General features: G+C 39.6%; 1 protein-coding gene across 6 annotated transcripts in view; it reads left to right on the top strand.

Annotated features, from left to right (window-relative positions):
- The window catches only part of TENT4A (terminal nucleotidyltransferase 4A), a 63,207-nt gene that overhangs the window by 22,931 nt on the left and 24,694 nt on the right, over nucleotides 1-15,582 (top strand). For all 6 annotated transcript variants that reach the window (XR_015257650.1, XM_086740412.1, XM_010123229.2 and 3 more), the window contains exons 7-9: nucleotides 175-388; nucleotides 6,894-7,020; nucleotides 15,303-15,403. Coding sequence is in view for 5 of the 6 variants with exons in the window: in XM_086740412.1 (XP_086596538.1) it covers nucleotides 175-388; nucleotides 6,894-7,020; nucleotides 15,303-15,403 (442 nt within the window). In the remaining variant the exon portion in view is untranslated. The remainder of the gene's footprint in view (nucleotides 1-174; nucleotides 389-6,893; nucleotides 7,021-15,302; nucleotides 15,404-15,582) is intronic.

Here is a 15,582-nt window from a genome sequence, read left to right as displayed (position 1 = left end):
TGAAGTGCTGCCCCCTCTTGGTTATGAAAGTAGTTCAAGTAATGAAGAATTAATAACTCAATTCAGACTTGTGTGAAGATATTATACTCAGCTGTTTAAATGAGAGCTTTCTATTGTACTTTGTTATTATCTGAAAAGCATTAATTTTTAATAATTAGCTGTTCTGTGTCACAGCTGCATCCAAGAATTGATGCCAGAAGAGCTGATGAAAACCTTGGAATGCTTCTGATAGAATTTTTTGAACTCTATGGAAGGAATTTTAACTACTTGAAAACTGGTATTAGAATAAAAAATGGAGGTGCCTATATTGCCAAAGAAGAAATAATGAAAGTCATGACTAACGGATACAGACCATCCATGCTATGTATTGAAGACCCTCTCCTGCCTGGTAAGATTGTGCTCTCACAGCTTACAGTAGAGTTCCTAAAAAATGTCAAATGAGTTAAGGAACTGCACTGAGAAGAGACTTTGCTGATGCCGAGATACAGTTATGGAGATGGGCTAAGGGATAAGGACTTGAAGTCTCCTGAGATTCATAGCCTGAGTAAATTGGATTGCACACAAACAGTGCAGATACAGAGTGCATTGGGGATTCAGAATTGTTGAGTGTATAAGAAGGTTCTCTAGCAGTGCTGAGGGGTAGCAAAAGAAAGAAGGCTAGGAAATCCTGGGAGGGGGTTTGTTAGTGGGAACAACTCTCAATTGTTCATTATGAGAGAATGAAAATGGAAGATGTAGCTTCTCCCTTTAGTCTGTGGTGCCATACTTTAGTTAAATTATACCATACAGGAAAGAAATGCCCCAGATGAGGTACCTGTCCTGCAGCATGGTGCAGTAGGGCTGCACAGAAACATGAGTGTGTAACTGTGAATGTGTAGTGAGGGAGCAGCTGTGTTACAGTGTTGGTGTGAAGAGTCTGGTTTGCATAACTGACTTCTGTGCTGCGCAGGGACCTTTAGAGAATGCCAGTTCTAGTTGCATGTACTTTTGAAAGTAACTAACATAAAGTATTTTTTTTTCTTTAAGATTTGGTAACCTTCAAAGTAATCAAGATTAACTTTGGCTGAGCTTCTGAAAAAAATTTCGAGCTTTGTAGTACTCTGTTTGGATTCTATTTAGACTGCCACAAGTAGCTGAAATTCCAAACCAGCTTTTTAAAAAAGTTAATTTTAAATTAATTTGGACTTCAGCATTAGTATTTCTAGAATGTAGTTGACACTCCATACTGTCACATCTTGTGGGTAGACTGCTTATGTAGAGCACTTTTAAAGCAAATACCATGGATCAGGAGCTGAAGTCTGGCACCTTTCTAAATACTCAATATGCTAAATGTTCGTAGTTCTCTAGAACAGGTTGCAAGCTAGGATACTCATTTGTCTAACCACATCTCTGGTATGTTTGTAGCTTTGAGTTTGTGTCCATCATGACTCTTGTACTTGACCAGACATAGATCTGATTTTGCAGAACTTTCATTGCATTGTTGAGATTTCCCCCAGTAGCCTAAAGACCCATTTGAGTAGCAACATGAGCCACATTTCTTTAGAGTCAAAAACCATTGCTGTCCTCCAGTACTGCTCCTTCCTATCTGCTGAGGACTGAAAGAAGAAATTGCATGTGCTGCACAATGTTTTAATCACTGCTAATAGTTAAGCTTTGGAACTTTCTTTTCTCTTCAATGACTTCAGAGAAGAAAAAAATAAATTCAAGTCCAGTAGGGGCTCTGAACATAGCATAGATCTTGCAGAAGCAAAGAACTATAATTTAAAAGAAAATTATCTAGCTATATGCTGTCAAAGAGTTGATAAGAACTAAGTTTTAGGTTAGGTACTATGGGCTGAGATAATGTATTTCTTAGAGGAGAAAGTGTTTTGTCAAGGAAAATGGAAGCTGACAATAACTTTAAGTTATCTGACCACTGTGTCCCAGAGGGATATTTTCTGTCAGCTGCCACAGAGTTTCAGAACTTGCGTGGTGGAACTAGAAGGAAAATTATGTAGAACATATACAATGGCTCTTTGAATCAGATCTCATGAATACAGCCTCCGCCTATCTAGACTTAGTCACATATTCCTACAGTATCTAAGAGTGCCTGTCAAGTGTATGTAGATAATGTCTAGAATTCTGTTAATTAGTGTAGTTCTGTTACTACTTGTGTCCCAGTACAAAAACCTTTTCCAAGGATTTAGGTCCTTGCCCAGTTGACAAATCATCTCTGATGTTGGTGGTCAGATCTACTGAGTTTCTAACTCCATGATGGTCAGTGCCAGTACTGTGGAGGAGATGGGAACAATTATTTTGGTAAAGAGTGGACACAGATGTTTTTTTGGCTTAACTTAGCATAAGCTGCTGCAGAGTTTTCCCCTCAAACTTGTTTATATACTATATGCGCAAGTTTTTAATCTTTTTTTTTTTTTGCGATCCTTTTTCAGCCACATGACAGCTTTCTCTAAAATTCTGGTTAAACCTTGGAAGAAGACTTTGAAAGGTTGCTTCCTAATTCAGAAATCAGGCAAAAAATACAGGGATGGAAAAAAACCTTTCAGTTTCTCAAGATTATCCAAACAGTGTAAAAGTCCCTCCTATGAGTATATGCACTAGTTCAGCAGTAGGATGCTTGAAAGGTATAACTCATAAGAATAGCTTTAGACAGTCTTGTAGTGGACAGGATTAAGTTCAATGGATTAACTCTTTAAGTTGGAGGAACTGGGTTTTTTTCAGTGTGAAATGGTGATGTCTGGCTAACAGATAAATTATATCATTAGAAGGATGTGATATGTCAGTTCTACCTGCTCAGTACCTTCTGTTAGTTCCTAGATTTGGAAGGAATAGGCATCAACCAATTTTGTTGCTCAGATTCTCATGGGTGCTGTTAGGTGTCCTCTCAGATTCTCTAAGACCTATTAGTGGGCGCTAGAGGATTTTAATTTCTGTGATTTGAGAACCAAGATTCCAACAAAGATGTCAGGAATCTATGCTTGAAGTGGGAAGTGCGTTGAAATCTGCATTTGGGATTGCAGTCTAATCTAGCTGGTAATGCATTTTAAAGTGGTGTTTTATACCTGATTTTCATACATAGCCTAAGATTCTTTATTTTGAGTTAGTGTTCTGGGACAGGGTAATGAGACAAAAATCTTTCCCTTAGCATCATTCACAGAGGGGAGTTTCTAGAAACTGCAACCATTTCAGTGGTGCATAGCTGCCACTATTTCAGTTTCTCAAAGCAGTTGTCCTGTCTTTCTGTAAAAAGTAAAATCATTCATTTAGGAGAACGGCAAAGCCAGGCACTCAGAAGTCTGTTTATGGGAATATGTTGGAGCAGGGTAGATGATACCATCCTAGAAAAGGTTTATGTGAAGTTGATCTAGCAATATTCTGTCTTGGAGAACGTGACTGTGATTGCAGGTGACAAATCTTTAATCTGTGGTTGTGAAAAAACCTTGACATTTATTCAGTGGATTGTCAGGGAAGCTTATTAGTTTATGCCTTTGAATCAAGTGATTATCAAGATCCTTCAGTCATTTCTGATGCTCAGTACAGGGGTGATTTTGATGGCGGTTCAGACTGGCAGTGGCAAGAGTAGCTAATTCACAGTTTAAGAGTTGGAGTTCCACCTGTGCTGCTTCCTTCATGAGAAAGGTTGTCCTTAATTCTGAATTGCTATGGACACTAACAGACGGTCTAAACCTTAAATTTAATGTGTTTTCTTTGAAAAGAGACTCTTTAACTTGCAGAGCTAATTATGCTTCATGTTGCTTGCTTCTCCATCTTGATAGGCTGCAAATAAAGGAAGTAATTAGATTTGAGATTGGCAACAACTGTTGGGATTATCTATTCTAGCCTTGGTGGCTGCCCACAGTTATTCATTGCAGCTTTTCAATATCTGCAAATATATATGTGTGTGTGTATAAAACATATGCATTTCTAAAAATACACAAATACATTGAAGTTAGCATCTGAAATAAGCCCTTTAATGCTGAATGTTGCCAAAAGATACTTACTAGGTAATAGCTTAATGTAAATGGATCTCCTTCAGTCCCAGCTCATGGTCTTACCTTTCCTAGCCATGTTCTTAAAATACCTTTAGGTAATGGAAAGCTACCTGATGGAGTGGTAATACTGATAATAAGTGATGGAAATCTTAGATATGCTCCTTTAGGGATGAAGACTTTGTAAGAAAGAATAAGTATTGAATTATACATGAAATCACACACCTTTGTTATCTACTAATGTACATCTGAGGATTGTAGTCTGTTTTTTTTTTTAAGAGTGAGAGCACTTTGGTTACATGCTTTAACTGATCAGTCTGTGGATAGTGACAAAAGAAGGATACTCAGGCATGTAAGATGTGATCTGCTAATGCGAACAATTACTCAGAAGAAAATCTATTCAGGACCACAAGTGTGAATATATGATCTTCTGACTTCTTTAATATGTTGCTTTCTGGGTTGAGTAGGGCCACCTCTGTACAGACTTGACTGGTACAGTTCACAGTAGCTCATGTAGTAGCTTTGGCTTCCATACCTGCTTTTCAACTGCAGTGCAAGTTAGAAGCTCTACAGACTATATAATTGAATAAGACTGTTTATTTAGACATTTTTATGAACTAATTACAGGTGCAGAGTGAGGCAATCCAGGAACCTAGGCATGCTATCGCATGAGCTATCCTGCCTCTGTTCTCAAATCTGCTTCAATCAAGACTCATACACAACTTCGTTGGTGGTTTAAACTAAACTGCCTGAGTTTGCCGTAAGTGGATTAGGGAAGGCTTATGATTTCTTTTGCTGGCACAGCAGCAGACATGGCAACAATTGACAAAACGAGTAACCAACAGTTTATGGCAGCAGTGTCTTCGTTTTGGTGTAGCTCCCTGCAGGATGGGTGTCGAATGTAGCTGCCTTAGCACCGGATTGGACTAAATGGTTGCTATTTCATTGAGTGTGTATTCTTTATTCCTGTGAATTTATGGAATCATAGAATCATTTACATTGGAAAAGAGCCTTAAGATCGAGTCCAACCATAAATGGACTTGAATTTACTATTAGGTGCAGTTGTGTATGTTTAGTTACTTGTATATATTCAATTTCTTTACTGCTTCTCAATTTAGTTGTCTTTTGTATGTGTTTAGCATGTCATTATGTCGAAGGTGGCATTGTTGCAGGACACAGTGATGTGTCCTGCCCCTGGAAAACCTGCACTGAAATAATCTTTCTTTTTCTAGTAGAACTAACGTTTTTGTGTCCTCATTTCTTGACCACTGAAATACCTTGGTCTCTATTCAACTGCCTTTGGACTAAGTCCTTTATGAAGTCCTCTGCTACTTTGTAGTGCAGCTCTGAACTTGACTATGATGTGTTTTTTCCTAGATTCTCTGTCCTAGGTCCGTATTGGTGTCTCCTACTTCAGGATAGAGTTCAATTGCAAATATGCCATTTAGAAAGGCTTCTGTAATTTTGAGCCTAGTAGCTGCTGGGTGCTGCAGTGGTGCATGCAGAAGATGACACTCAGTTACTTCAGTAAACAGGAAGTATTTCTTGGTCAGCTTTTATTTGACCATATAAATTACTGAAGGAATTCTGTGTTCCTAAAATGCTCTTATGTTCCCAATCTGTTTTCTTTTGATTATGCTTTCCTGTAAAAATGGTTTATGGTTGGAGAATATTGAAGGACTGAAATGTGTTGTCAAGTAGTAAAGCCAGGGCTGGCTTTTTACCCCTGGATGGCAGGCTTCAGCATGTTTGTCTATAATGGCTTGCTGGACAGAATACTTCAGTGAGTGAAGGGTTCCTCTGAAGTCTAATTCAACCTCATTGGATTCAGTCCTCCAAAGGGTAGATTCCATCCTTTACCCATCAATTTTCAAAGTAGATTTTTCATTAAAACCTGTTCATGGGCCCTGATGTGATTTTTCAAGCTTAAAATAAACATGTTCGGTGGTTCATCCCTTTCCAGTGTTCTCACAGCATTTCAAGCGTATTCTGAAGGAGGGAACCTTTTACTGTAAGCAGCTCTCTACCCACTCAGTATCTAGTCTGTATTTTAGACATGCAATTTGAAGGAAGTTTTCTTTGTGTTTCTTAAATTAAGTGGTGACTGTGAATCTTTGATGTCTGGAGTCGCCTATATCTACAAAAAAAACCTCTCAAGTGATTCTTCTTTCTAGTACTAGCATGATCTTTCTAGGTGTCAAATGGGAGACCTGTGGTTGTACATTGTCACTGGTACAGAAGCTTTAGCATGTTCTTAACTTCTGCAGTTCCTCACACATGACACTGAATTTAGAAGGAGTGCTGCTATAAATGTCACTCATGGTTAAAGAGGGGCAGTCAAGAAGTGCCACTGACTTGGTCAAAAAACAATGCTGTACGAACTTCTGGAATCCTCTATGGTAGATTTTGATAAACTGGTTTATCATGTGGAGGTAAATAATCTGTATGAGCTGATTTATTAATCTGCAGTTCTGATAAGGTTAAATAGGGGTTGATGTAAGTACACTTGGCCCTGTGAAGATAATGTGATTGCACAAGTGGAATTTTAAGCTGAATTTGGCCTGCAGAAACTGTACTGGTAAGTGAGACATGATGCCTTAAGGTTGGTAGGTTCCCTCTTAAAAGACAGCTATAAGAGCTTTAAGCTGATCTCTTCTCTGTTTCTTTCAGGCGCTGGTGTACCGGTATTTTAGAAGTGGTAAATTGAATGCATAATGTTAAGTGTCATTCCTAAGGTCAGCTTCTTTTTTAATAGGCACACTTAGTTGTTCCTAAGATGAGTAGGATGGGCTAAACAGTTAAACAGAGCTAAGCTGTGTTGTTAAGGCTTCTGAACTTTAAGTATGAATGATTTTCTGGTTACTGATATTAAAAAAAGATGATCTGATGACTGTCACATTATTTCAGGAAACGACGTTGGCAGAAGTTCTTACGGTGCCATGCAAGTGAAACAAGTTTTTGATTATGCCTACATTGTTCTTAGCCATGCAGTATCACCACTTGCAAGATCATATCCAAATAGAGATTCTGAGAGGTAATTAGTCCACTTTTTGAATATTCATTTGTCTGTGTAATCAATTAGGAATGTTTGGATCTAATAAATAAAAAGAATATTGTTATTTATTGCTTAACTGCAGCTGTATTGAAATCTGCCCAGAAATTTAGGCTGCCCAGTGGTATGAGTGTAATATCTCAATGCGCAGCATTGAAGTGAAGACAGCGTGACAAAAACTAGGATGAGTTCAGTGTGAAGTTCTTAGTGTGGAAGGGAGCCAGAAGATAATTGGTCTTTCCTCAAGCATTCTGCTTAAAGTATTTCAAAGGAAGATCTGCTGGTTTAATGTTTGATATGGTGTATATGTGTACTACGACCGAAGGAAATGAGTGTGATCAAATTGCTTGTTTAGGCACGAAGCTAAACAAGGCTAGACATTTCCCTACTTCTTCAATATATACTTCCATAAGCTGTTTTAAAAGGCTTGATATGTAAGCTATTAAAAGAATCAGTTCAGTTTGGCCATAATGTCAGAACTGTCATTAAAAGTAGCATACTTCTAGATGTGCCATTTTTAACGCAATTCTTAATGTCTTTCATAGAAACACTGTACATCTAGTACTTTCTCAGCTCACACCATTGCAGTTTTTCTTGGTTTTTTTGAAAGGGAGAGGAGAAAAAAAGATTAACGCGTGTCAGCCATGTTCTGTTTTCATTCATATCTCTCCTCTAGCGTCTGTTTTTCTAACCTTCAGTACAAACTGGGACTAGATCAGAGGATGTCTCTTCCCTGGAACTTCCCTAGAACCCCAGTGGGCTTTGAGTTCCCTAGCTAATTGCAGGGAGGGATGGCTGTAAAGGTGACATAAACCATCTAAATTCAATTCCAAACTCTCGTCTAACTGTTAATTTCCAGTATTAATGTCATTGGAAGTTGAAATAGTTCTCCTGTAGTAAGTTTATCATGAAGTGGATACAGTCTCTTTCACTTCTGGATTTAAAACTGACAGTATTTTAGTAGTGCTCGTGGCTATCTAGATTTTCTGTGGTATTAAATTCACAAAGGTTGAGATTGCACTTGGGCCCGTGGTGGGGATATAGGAGGAGCGGTACGTAAAGTTACACACTGACATTTGAGACTACTGTTTTAAGATAGTTTAAAGGTGTAATCTGTTAAATGTGTACTGGCTGATGAGTCTTGTTGCTGAATGAAACCTAATTCTTATATAAATATAGATAGAACAACTTAGAGATTCTTGAAGTTTTGCTTATATCTTGGGTCTTGACTTTCATTAACTTCTCTGTGGTTCTCCAAAGGATGTAGTTATTCTCGTGAGGTACCTGTATTTATTACAGACATCAAAAAGTATATTTGTAAGTGCATTTAATGGAAGCCTCAGATGTCATCAATATGTGCACTTCACATGTACACTTCTTATTGTATTTGGGAAAGTGTTTTAATTTTGTCACGACTTAAAACCTAGGGAAAAGTGCCAGCAGTAGTGTTCAGGTGTTGTACATCTGACCTGTCTTTCTGCTAGTTCTGAGCTGTCAGTGCCAGTAATGTCTGAGTTTCAGAACTCGTCATGCCAGTGGCTTGCCATTCTGTCAAAGGGAGCGGTGTCACAAGAGGAACAGCATTTAACAAAGTCCTGTGTGCAAATAGTTCCCCCAGTAGCAGACTTGTCAATGCTGAAAGACCTCTGGTGGATGATGTTTGGTAACAAATTTGTTTCAGAACCTCAGCAGCAGTCTGTGTTCAGTCTCATTTTTTAGTTAAACTTGATGTGCTTGGGCAATTTCAGATCCTTCTTCCACCTGTTAGGCAGAGTGTTCCAGGCTCTATGTAAAGACTTTTCCAGTGACCCGATCTAAAGCCTTAGCCATCCAGGACCCCTTTGTCCTGATCCATTTTTTCCCTTTTATAGGCTTGTTAGTGGTAGATTAAACTGTAAACAATGGACTCACCTTAAGACCAGTGACTAGCTATATGACATTCTACTAGAAGGATCAACAGAGACTAAAGGAAGAGCACTTGAAAGGGTAGGAAATTATCTTAACACTGTTTTGTCCCCAGTCTATCTAACCCATCCTGTTTCAAGAACAGCTCAGGAGAGGTTGAGAGAGATAGTTCAGTAGATTTTGTTAGAGTAAACAGATTCCCATAACCTTGGAAGGATTTGTTTTCCTGGTGGGCAAATGAGGAGACAGATACATTTTGAATCTGTACAACTTGTGTGCAAGATCAAGTTTGGTGGTGTGACTTCAGCCAAGGTGATTGAAAATCATGATTGATTTCTTAATATTTGGGGCCATGGGGATGTGAATCTAGCTGTAAAATAGAGTTGTGGACAGGATAGCTCCTCCTTAAGGGTCAGTGACAGTATGTGTATAGCCTGTCTCTAGAGAAGAGCGTGTCATCTTAAGTGAGCTAACTAAAGAAGTCTAAGGAGTGATATTTTCATAGAATCATAAAATCATTTAGGTTAGAGAAGGCCTTTAAGATCATAGAGTCCAACTGTTAACCTGGCACTACCAAGTCCACCACTAAACCACGTCCCTAAGCACCACATCTACATATCTTTTAAATACCTCCAAGGATGGTGACTCAACCACTTCCCTGGGCAGCCTGTGCTGATGCTTGATAAACCTTTCAGTGAAGAAATTTTTCCTGATATTCAATCTAAATCTGTCCTGGTGCAACTTGAGGCTATTTCCTCTTGTCCTACCATTTGTTACTTGGGGAATGAGATGGACACTCACCTTGTTACAACCTCCTTTCAGGTAGTTGTTAGAGTGATAAGGTCTCCCCTCAGCCTCTTTTTCCCCAGATGAAATAACTCCAGTTCCCTCAGCTGCTTCTCACAGGACTTGTTCTCTAGACCCTTCACTACCTTTGTTGCTCTTCTTTCGACATAAAGTTCCAAGTTAGTGACTGTTTTCCCAGTTGTATTCTGTTTCTTGGTAAACCACAGTAAACTTTAGCAGATGTTTGGCAAGGAGCTCTTGCTCATTCATTCATGTTCTTTGAAACAGTGAACTATCTTTTACTACCCTGTGCATGGTCTTTTTATTAAGGTGTAGTTTCACATTGTCCCTTGTCTAGCCTAACTATCTGTGGGCTGTCGCCTGTCAGCTGCCCTTTTTCTTCCTTCTCAGTCTGTATATTCCTGACTCTTGCTTGGATGAGGTCTAGCGATCCTGCAGTCAGAAGGTGAACTCTCAGAGGAACTCTTGCCTGACTGAAAATGAATACATCAACACTTCTGTCATGTGAGAAACTTGATCCAGCTTGTGGCTCCATAGTGGGCTGATCAGAAGCAAGAGAAGCAGCAGGACTTCATGTTTGGGGGAAGATGGAGAGAGTGGTATTGTACCATTTGACAGCAAGTTATGCTGACCTGGATGTGACAAAGAGATGTCCTTAGGTTAATACGTATGTCTGTAGATCAGGATGTTGGTTTACATGTTGGCCTGTTGTATGGTTCAGATACCAATGTGTACACAGATTGTATCTCTGAACAGTAGCATAGCCACATCTGTGAGGCAGATGAGGTCATATGAAATGAGAAATGGAGGACTGGTTCTGCTGTGATGTGCCCTTCCAGTATAACTAAGCTTCTTGAAACCTTTTTTTAGTTCCTAGAGTTGCAGATAGGTAGCAGGTTCCTCCTTATTGGTGCCAGACATGTGGTGCAGGTGGACGAGGGAAAGAGACTGTCATGCCAACAGGCCATAGTTCAGAGTCTTAGGAAGCCTTGACATATTTTTTCTACTGCATGTCTGGAGTTGTCATTTACAGGTGATAATATTCAAAAGAACAATAATCGGGGCCACATATAAAGTGATTTTTCCATCTCTGTGCTTGAAAACTGTTTGTTTTTTTTTTCCTAGTGTACAGTTCAACTGATCTAATTGCTGACAGGTCTGTATCTTAAGTTTGGGTTCCCCCTTGTTGGCCAAGATAGTCCTGGGAGCTCTGGGAGCTGTCAAAGGGAATGTTAAATTTGTCTGCTAGATCTGCTGACACAGAAAGCAGAAATCTGCTGTCTGAAAATGTCCTTCCCTTGTTTCACATCGTGAATGGTGGGTGAATGTCACTAGAATGCATGCTGTCTCAAGAGATATCAGCAATATCAACTTTTCATATATAGAGTGTTTGTCTGGGTAAAGGTTTTAGATTTTTTTTTCTTGTGCTCAAGCAGATCCTTCTCAGGTGCTCTGTGGTCTTTGTCTAGTCTACCACCCCTGCAAGGAGCAGGGACATCTCCAACTCAATCAGGTTGCTCAGAGCCCCATCCAACCTGACCTTGAATGTTTCCAGGGATGGGACATCTGCCCCCTCTCTGGGCAACCTGTTCCAGTGTTTTAACACACTCATTGTAAAAATTTTTTTCCTTATGTCCAGTCTGAATCTACGTCCCTCTGTTTTAAAACTATTACCCCTTGGTTCTATCACAACAGACCCTGCTGAAGAGTTTCTCTTTGTCTTTCGTATAAGCCTCCTTTAAGTACTGGAAGGCCACTATGAGATCTCCCTGGAGCCTTCTCTTCTCCAAGCTGAACAACCCCAACTCTCTCAGCCTGTCTTCATAGGTGTGGTGCTCCAGCTCTCTGATCATCTTTGTGGCCCTTCTCTGGACCCTCTCCAACTGGTCCATGTCCTTATGTTGGGGGCTCCAGAACTGGATGCAGTACTCCAGGTGGGGTCTTGTGAGAGCATGGTAGGGGAGGAGAATCGCCTCCCCTCCCTCCACGCTCCTTTTGATGCAGCCCAGGATGTGGCTGGCTTTCTGGGCTGCAAGTGTGCATTGCCGGCTTGTGTTGAGCTTCTTGTCCACCAGCACACTGAACTTTCTCTCCTCAGGGCTGCTTTTGATCCATTCTCCACCCAGCCTGTATTTGTGCCTGGGATTGCCCTGACCCATGTGCAGGACTTTGCACTTGGCCTTGTTGAACTTCATGATGTTGGCATGGGCCCACCTCTCCAGCCTGTCAAGGTCCCTCTGGATGGCATCCCTCCCTTCCAGCGTGTCGACCACACTAGCTGTGTGTGTCATTGAGTGCTGAGGGTGTACTCTATCCCACTGTCCTTGTTGCCAACAAAGATGTTAAACAGGGCCGTCCTAGATATGGACCCCTGAGGAATGCCGATCATCACAGATCTCCCCTTGAACATCGAGCCATTGATCACTGCTCTCTGAGTGCGGCCATCCAGCCAATTCCTTATCCACTGGAGTGGTCTATCTGTCAAACCCATGTGTCTCCAGTTCAGAGAGAAGGATGTCATGTGGGTCAGTGTCAAATGCCTTGCATAAGTCCAGGTAGATGATGTCAGTTGCTCGTCCCTTGTCCACCGATGCCGTCACCCCATCATAGAAGGCCACTAAATTGGTCAGGCACGATCTGCCCTTGGTGAAGCCATGTTGGCTGTCACAAATCACCTCCTTGCTTTCCATGTGCCTTAGCATGGTTTCCAGGAGGATCTGCTCCATGATCTTGCCAGGCACAGAGGTGAGACTGACTGGCCTGTAGTTCCCCAGGTCTCCCTTGTTTCCCTTTTTAAAAATGGGGGTTATGTTACCCCTTTTCTAGTTGGTGGGAACCTCGCCAAACTTCCATGACTTCTCAAATATGATGGACAGTGGCTTGGCAACTTCAGGTGTCAATTCCCTTGGGGCCTGTGGATGCATCTCCTGTGGTCCTATGGACTTGCACACCTTCAGGTTCCTTAGATGGTCTTGAACCTGCTCTTCTGCTGCGGTGGGTGATTCTTCATGCCCTTTAGTCCCTGCTTTTGCCTTTTTAGTAATGTTGCCCCTTTTAATACCAGGGGGATATTTTGTAAGTTCAGTTAAGGCCTACTGAACTAGTTTGACTAGTCTTTCACAGACTTGATTTTTTATTTTTTTTTCCCCTGCTCTGAAACTCACTGATTCATGTTGGGCTTGACTGGAGCTTTAGGTAATTTGATTTTACTGAATCTTTTGCCAGCAATCTGAGCATTTTAAGGTTATTTGCATCATAGTTGTCGTTTAGTGACAGCTAGGAAGTGTCCCTGTGAACTGAGGGCTTGCAGTGGTTAAAAAGAGAAGCTTCTGAGCTCTTATCCTAAAATAAACTAGGTATTTAAATAGCTTATACCTGATTTTACGGTAATATAATATTAAGGGGAAAACCTTAAAGGGATGTCTTTTGTAGAAGAACTGTCTAATTTTATTAACCAGTTAACAATGTTTTTTCCACGTCTTTTAAAGATCTTTGAAGAATTGTGTGTGTGTCTCATCTGTAAAAATTCTGGCCTCAGTCAAAAAAAGAAACACAAAAGTGTGAAATTTACTTATGCTAAAGGCAGGCCAGATTAATAGGGTTGGGTTTTTTTTTTAATTCCTAAACCTTTTCAGTGTAGAAAACAGATATAAACACATCTTAAAATGTTTAGTTTAAATATTCTCTGACTCTGTGTGTGTGCGCTTGAGTCCCACACATGTGAAATGGTAATCTTTGAGAGCACTATCTAGTTTATCACACTTGCTGCTTCTTTCTTTGCTGCTATGTTAAGTATATGGCAGTACAGCCTTAATCTTTGTTCAGTTTCTGATCTCTCATAGTGAATGTTTTTAATTTTGGTGTAGGAGCAATGTAGCATGGATCTGCCTTTAAACTTCTGACCTGATAGATAACTTAGTGAATTTTTTTTTTTCTTCTGCCTTTCTACCAAAAATGAGAGTTTGGGGCTTTGATGTCTGTTCTCTGTGAAGAGAGCTAGTGAAAGAAGACATTCCCAGGTCCTGTATGTACAACTCTGCCATAATTATTGGTGTAGCATCTATTTGAGAGCAGGCATCATTTTTGGTATATCAGTCACTTAGGCTGATAAAAATACCATCTTATATCACTCATTTTCCTTCTGTTACATGAAGACATGATTATTGATTTGCTTCTGGGAAGCTGAACCACGAAGCTTCAGACTTGATTAACTCCTTCTCCATAAGAGTTTGTGTTATTCAGTCCATGCGCATTTTCAGATTCTAAGACCACAGCTGGTAGTAGTTATGGAATTTATAGATTATCTTGGATTAAAAGCTCAAATCTTTCTGAAGACATTTTCATATGAAACTTTTTATCTGCAAGATTTCCTTGTCTGTTGCAGTGCTGGAGAGACCAAGCATGTGTATGTTTGAGTCCTGTACTGACACTGCTGTCTTTAGAACTGTAACTCCAAGGGCAACAGCTGATTCTCTGCAGTATTGGTGATCCCTGTCTTCATTTTGTCCTCTCTGGCTTAACTTCCTTTTTGAGACTGAGAAACCAGAACTGCATAGAATATTTAAAATGCTGTTATGTCGTGAGAATGTATGTTGACAAAATAATAAACCAAAACAAAATTCCAGTACAGGTACAATGTATCTTTATGATGTAATGCTTGAAGATTTTCAAAACTAAAATAACATTACCTTCTTCAAAATACAACTTTTCACAGCTTATTTTTGTATAATAGTCCTTCATGTATCCTGAGTGTGGATTTTATAATTAGTGTTTCATACAGTAGTCCCTGATGAAAGGAAAGCTTGAAAGTTTAGCTCTCAAACAAGGACACAACTCCTGCCCAAGAAGTACAATTCAAATAGCTGAAAGTTGGGAAAAATATTACTTTGTACTTGTTGATAACTGGTCACTGTTCAGCAGGACCAGGTAGGTTTTTTTTTTTTGAACCAATTACTGTTATGAATTTTCTTAAATTCTAACTTATTCTGGTTTTGGAGCCAGTCTGTTTCTTGTTTCCACTACCTCACGATCCATGGTACTTCCTTTATAATTGTGGAGATCTTACACCTTTTAAGTTGTATTGTAAATCCGTAAGCAAGGACTAGTGAAGGTCTCTGTCTTCAGCATGAAGGTCAGCTGCGGTGCTGGGATGTTAATATCTTCAGTGGATCCCATAACTGTTCTAATACAGATTCTGTGGAAAAAATATTTTCTTGTGTGAAGAAATGCAAGAACCTGTAAACTGCTTTTGTCAAGTACACTGGTATCTGCATGTACATTCTTGATAATTAAGATCCACTCCATTTAGAAATACACTTACCTATGTGTCAGTGCTTGCATGTTAGTATAGTAGAAGATAAATAATATACTAATTTAAAAATTGTGATGCTTCAGTGGATTAAATAATGGACTAAGGAAACGAAAACTCAAAAGAACTCTTAGGTTAGGGATATCTTAAACTGACTTTTAGCATAATTTGGTTACTTGTTGAACCGCTTGCAAATATGTAACCAACAATCTTTGTTTAATACTTAATTGAAAATTTTTTTTAGCACATTAGGTAGAATCATCAAAGTGACGCAAGAAGTGATTGACTACAGGGCCTGGATTAAAAAGAAGTGGGGGAGCAAAATTAATTTATCACCTGAACGTGGTAGGTATAGCAGGAGTCTCTGAAACCAACTTAAAATTGTTTCTTGAATTTGATGTAATTTGAAATAGTCATGCCTTGAAATTAATCACTTTGAGATATGTAAGATAAAATAAAAGGCATTTGTAAGTTTCTAACCCAAGACTAGTTTTCTCTGAGCCTGTTTGTCAATTAGCTTGTTA

The sequence above is a fragment of the Chlamydotis macqueenii genome, chromosome 2, assembly GCF_036417535.1.
Source record: "Chlamydotis macqueenii isolate bChlMac1 chromosome 2, bChlMac1.mat, whole genome shotgun sequence".
Classification (NCBI taxonomy): domain Eukaryota; kingdom Metazoa; phylum Chordata; class Aves; order Otidiformes; family Otididae; genus Chlamydotis; species Chlamydotis macqueenii.
The sequence above is the reverse complement of the archived record's forward strand: the minus strand, read 5'-3'. Positions and strand labels throughout refer to the sequence as shown.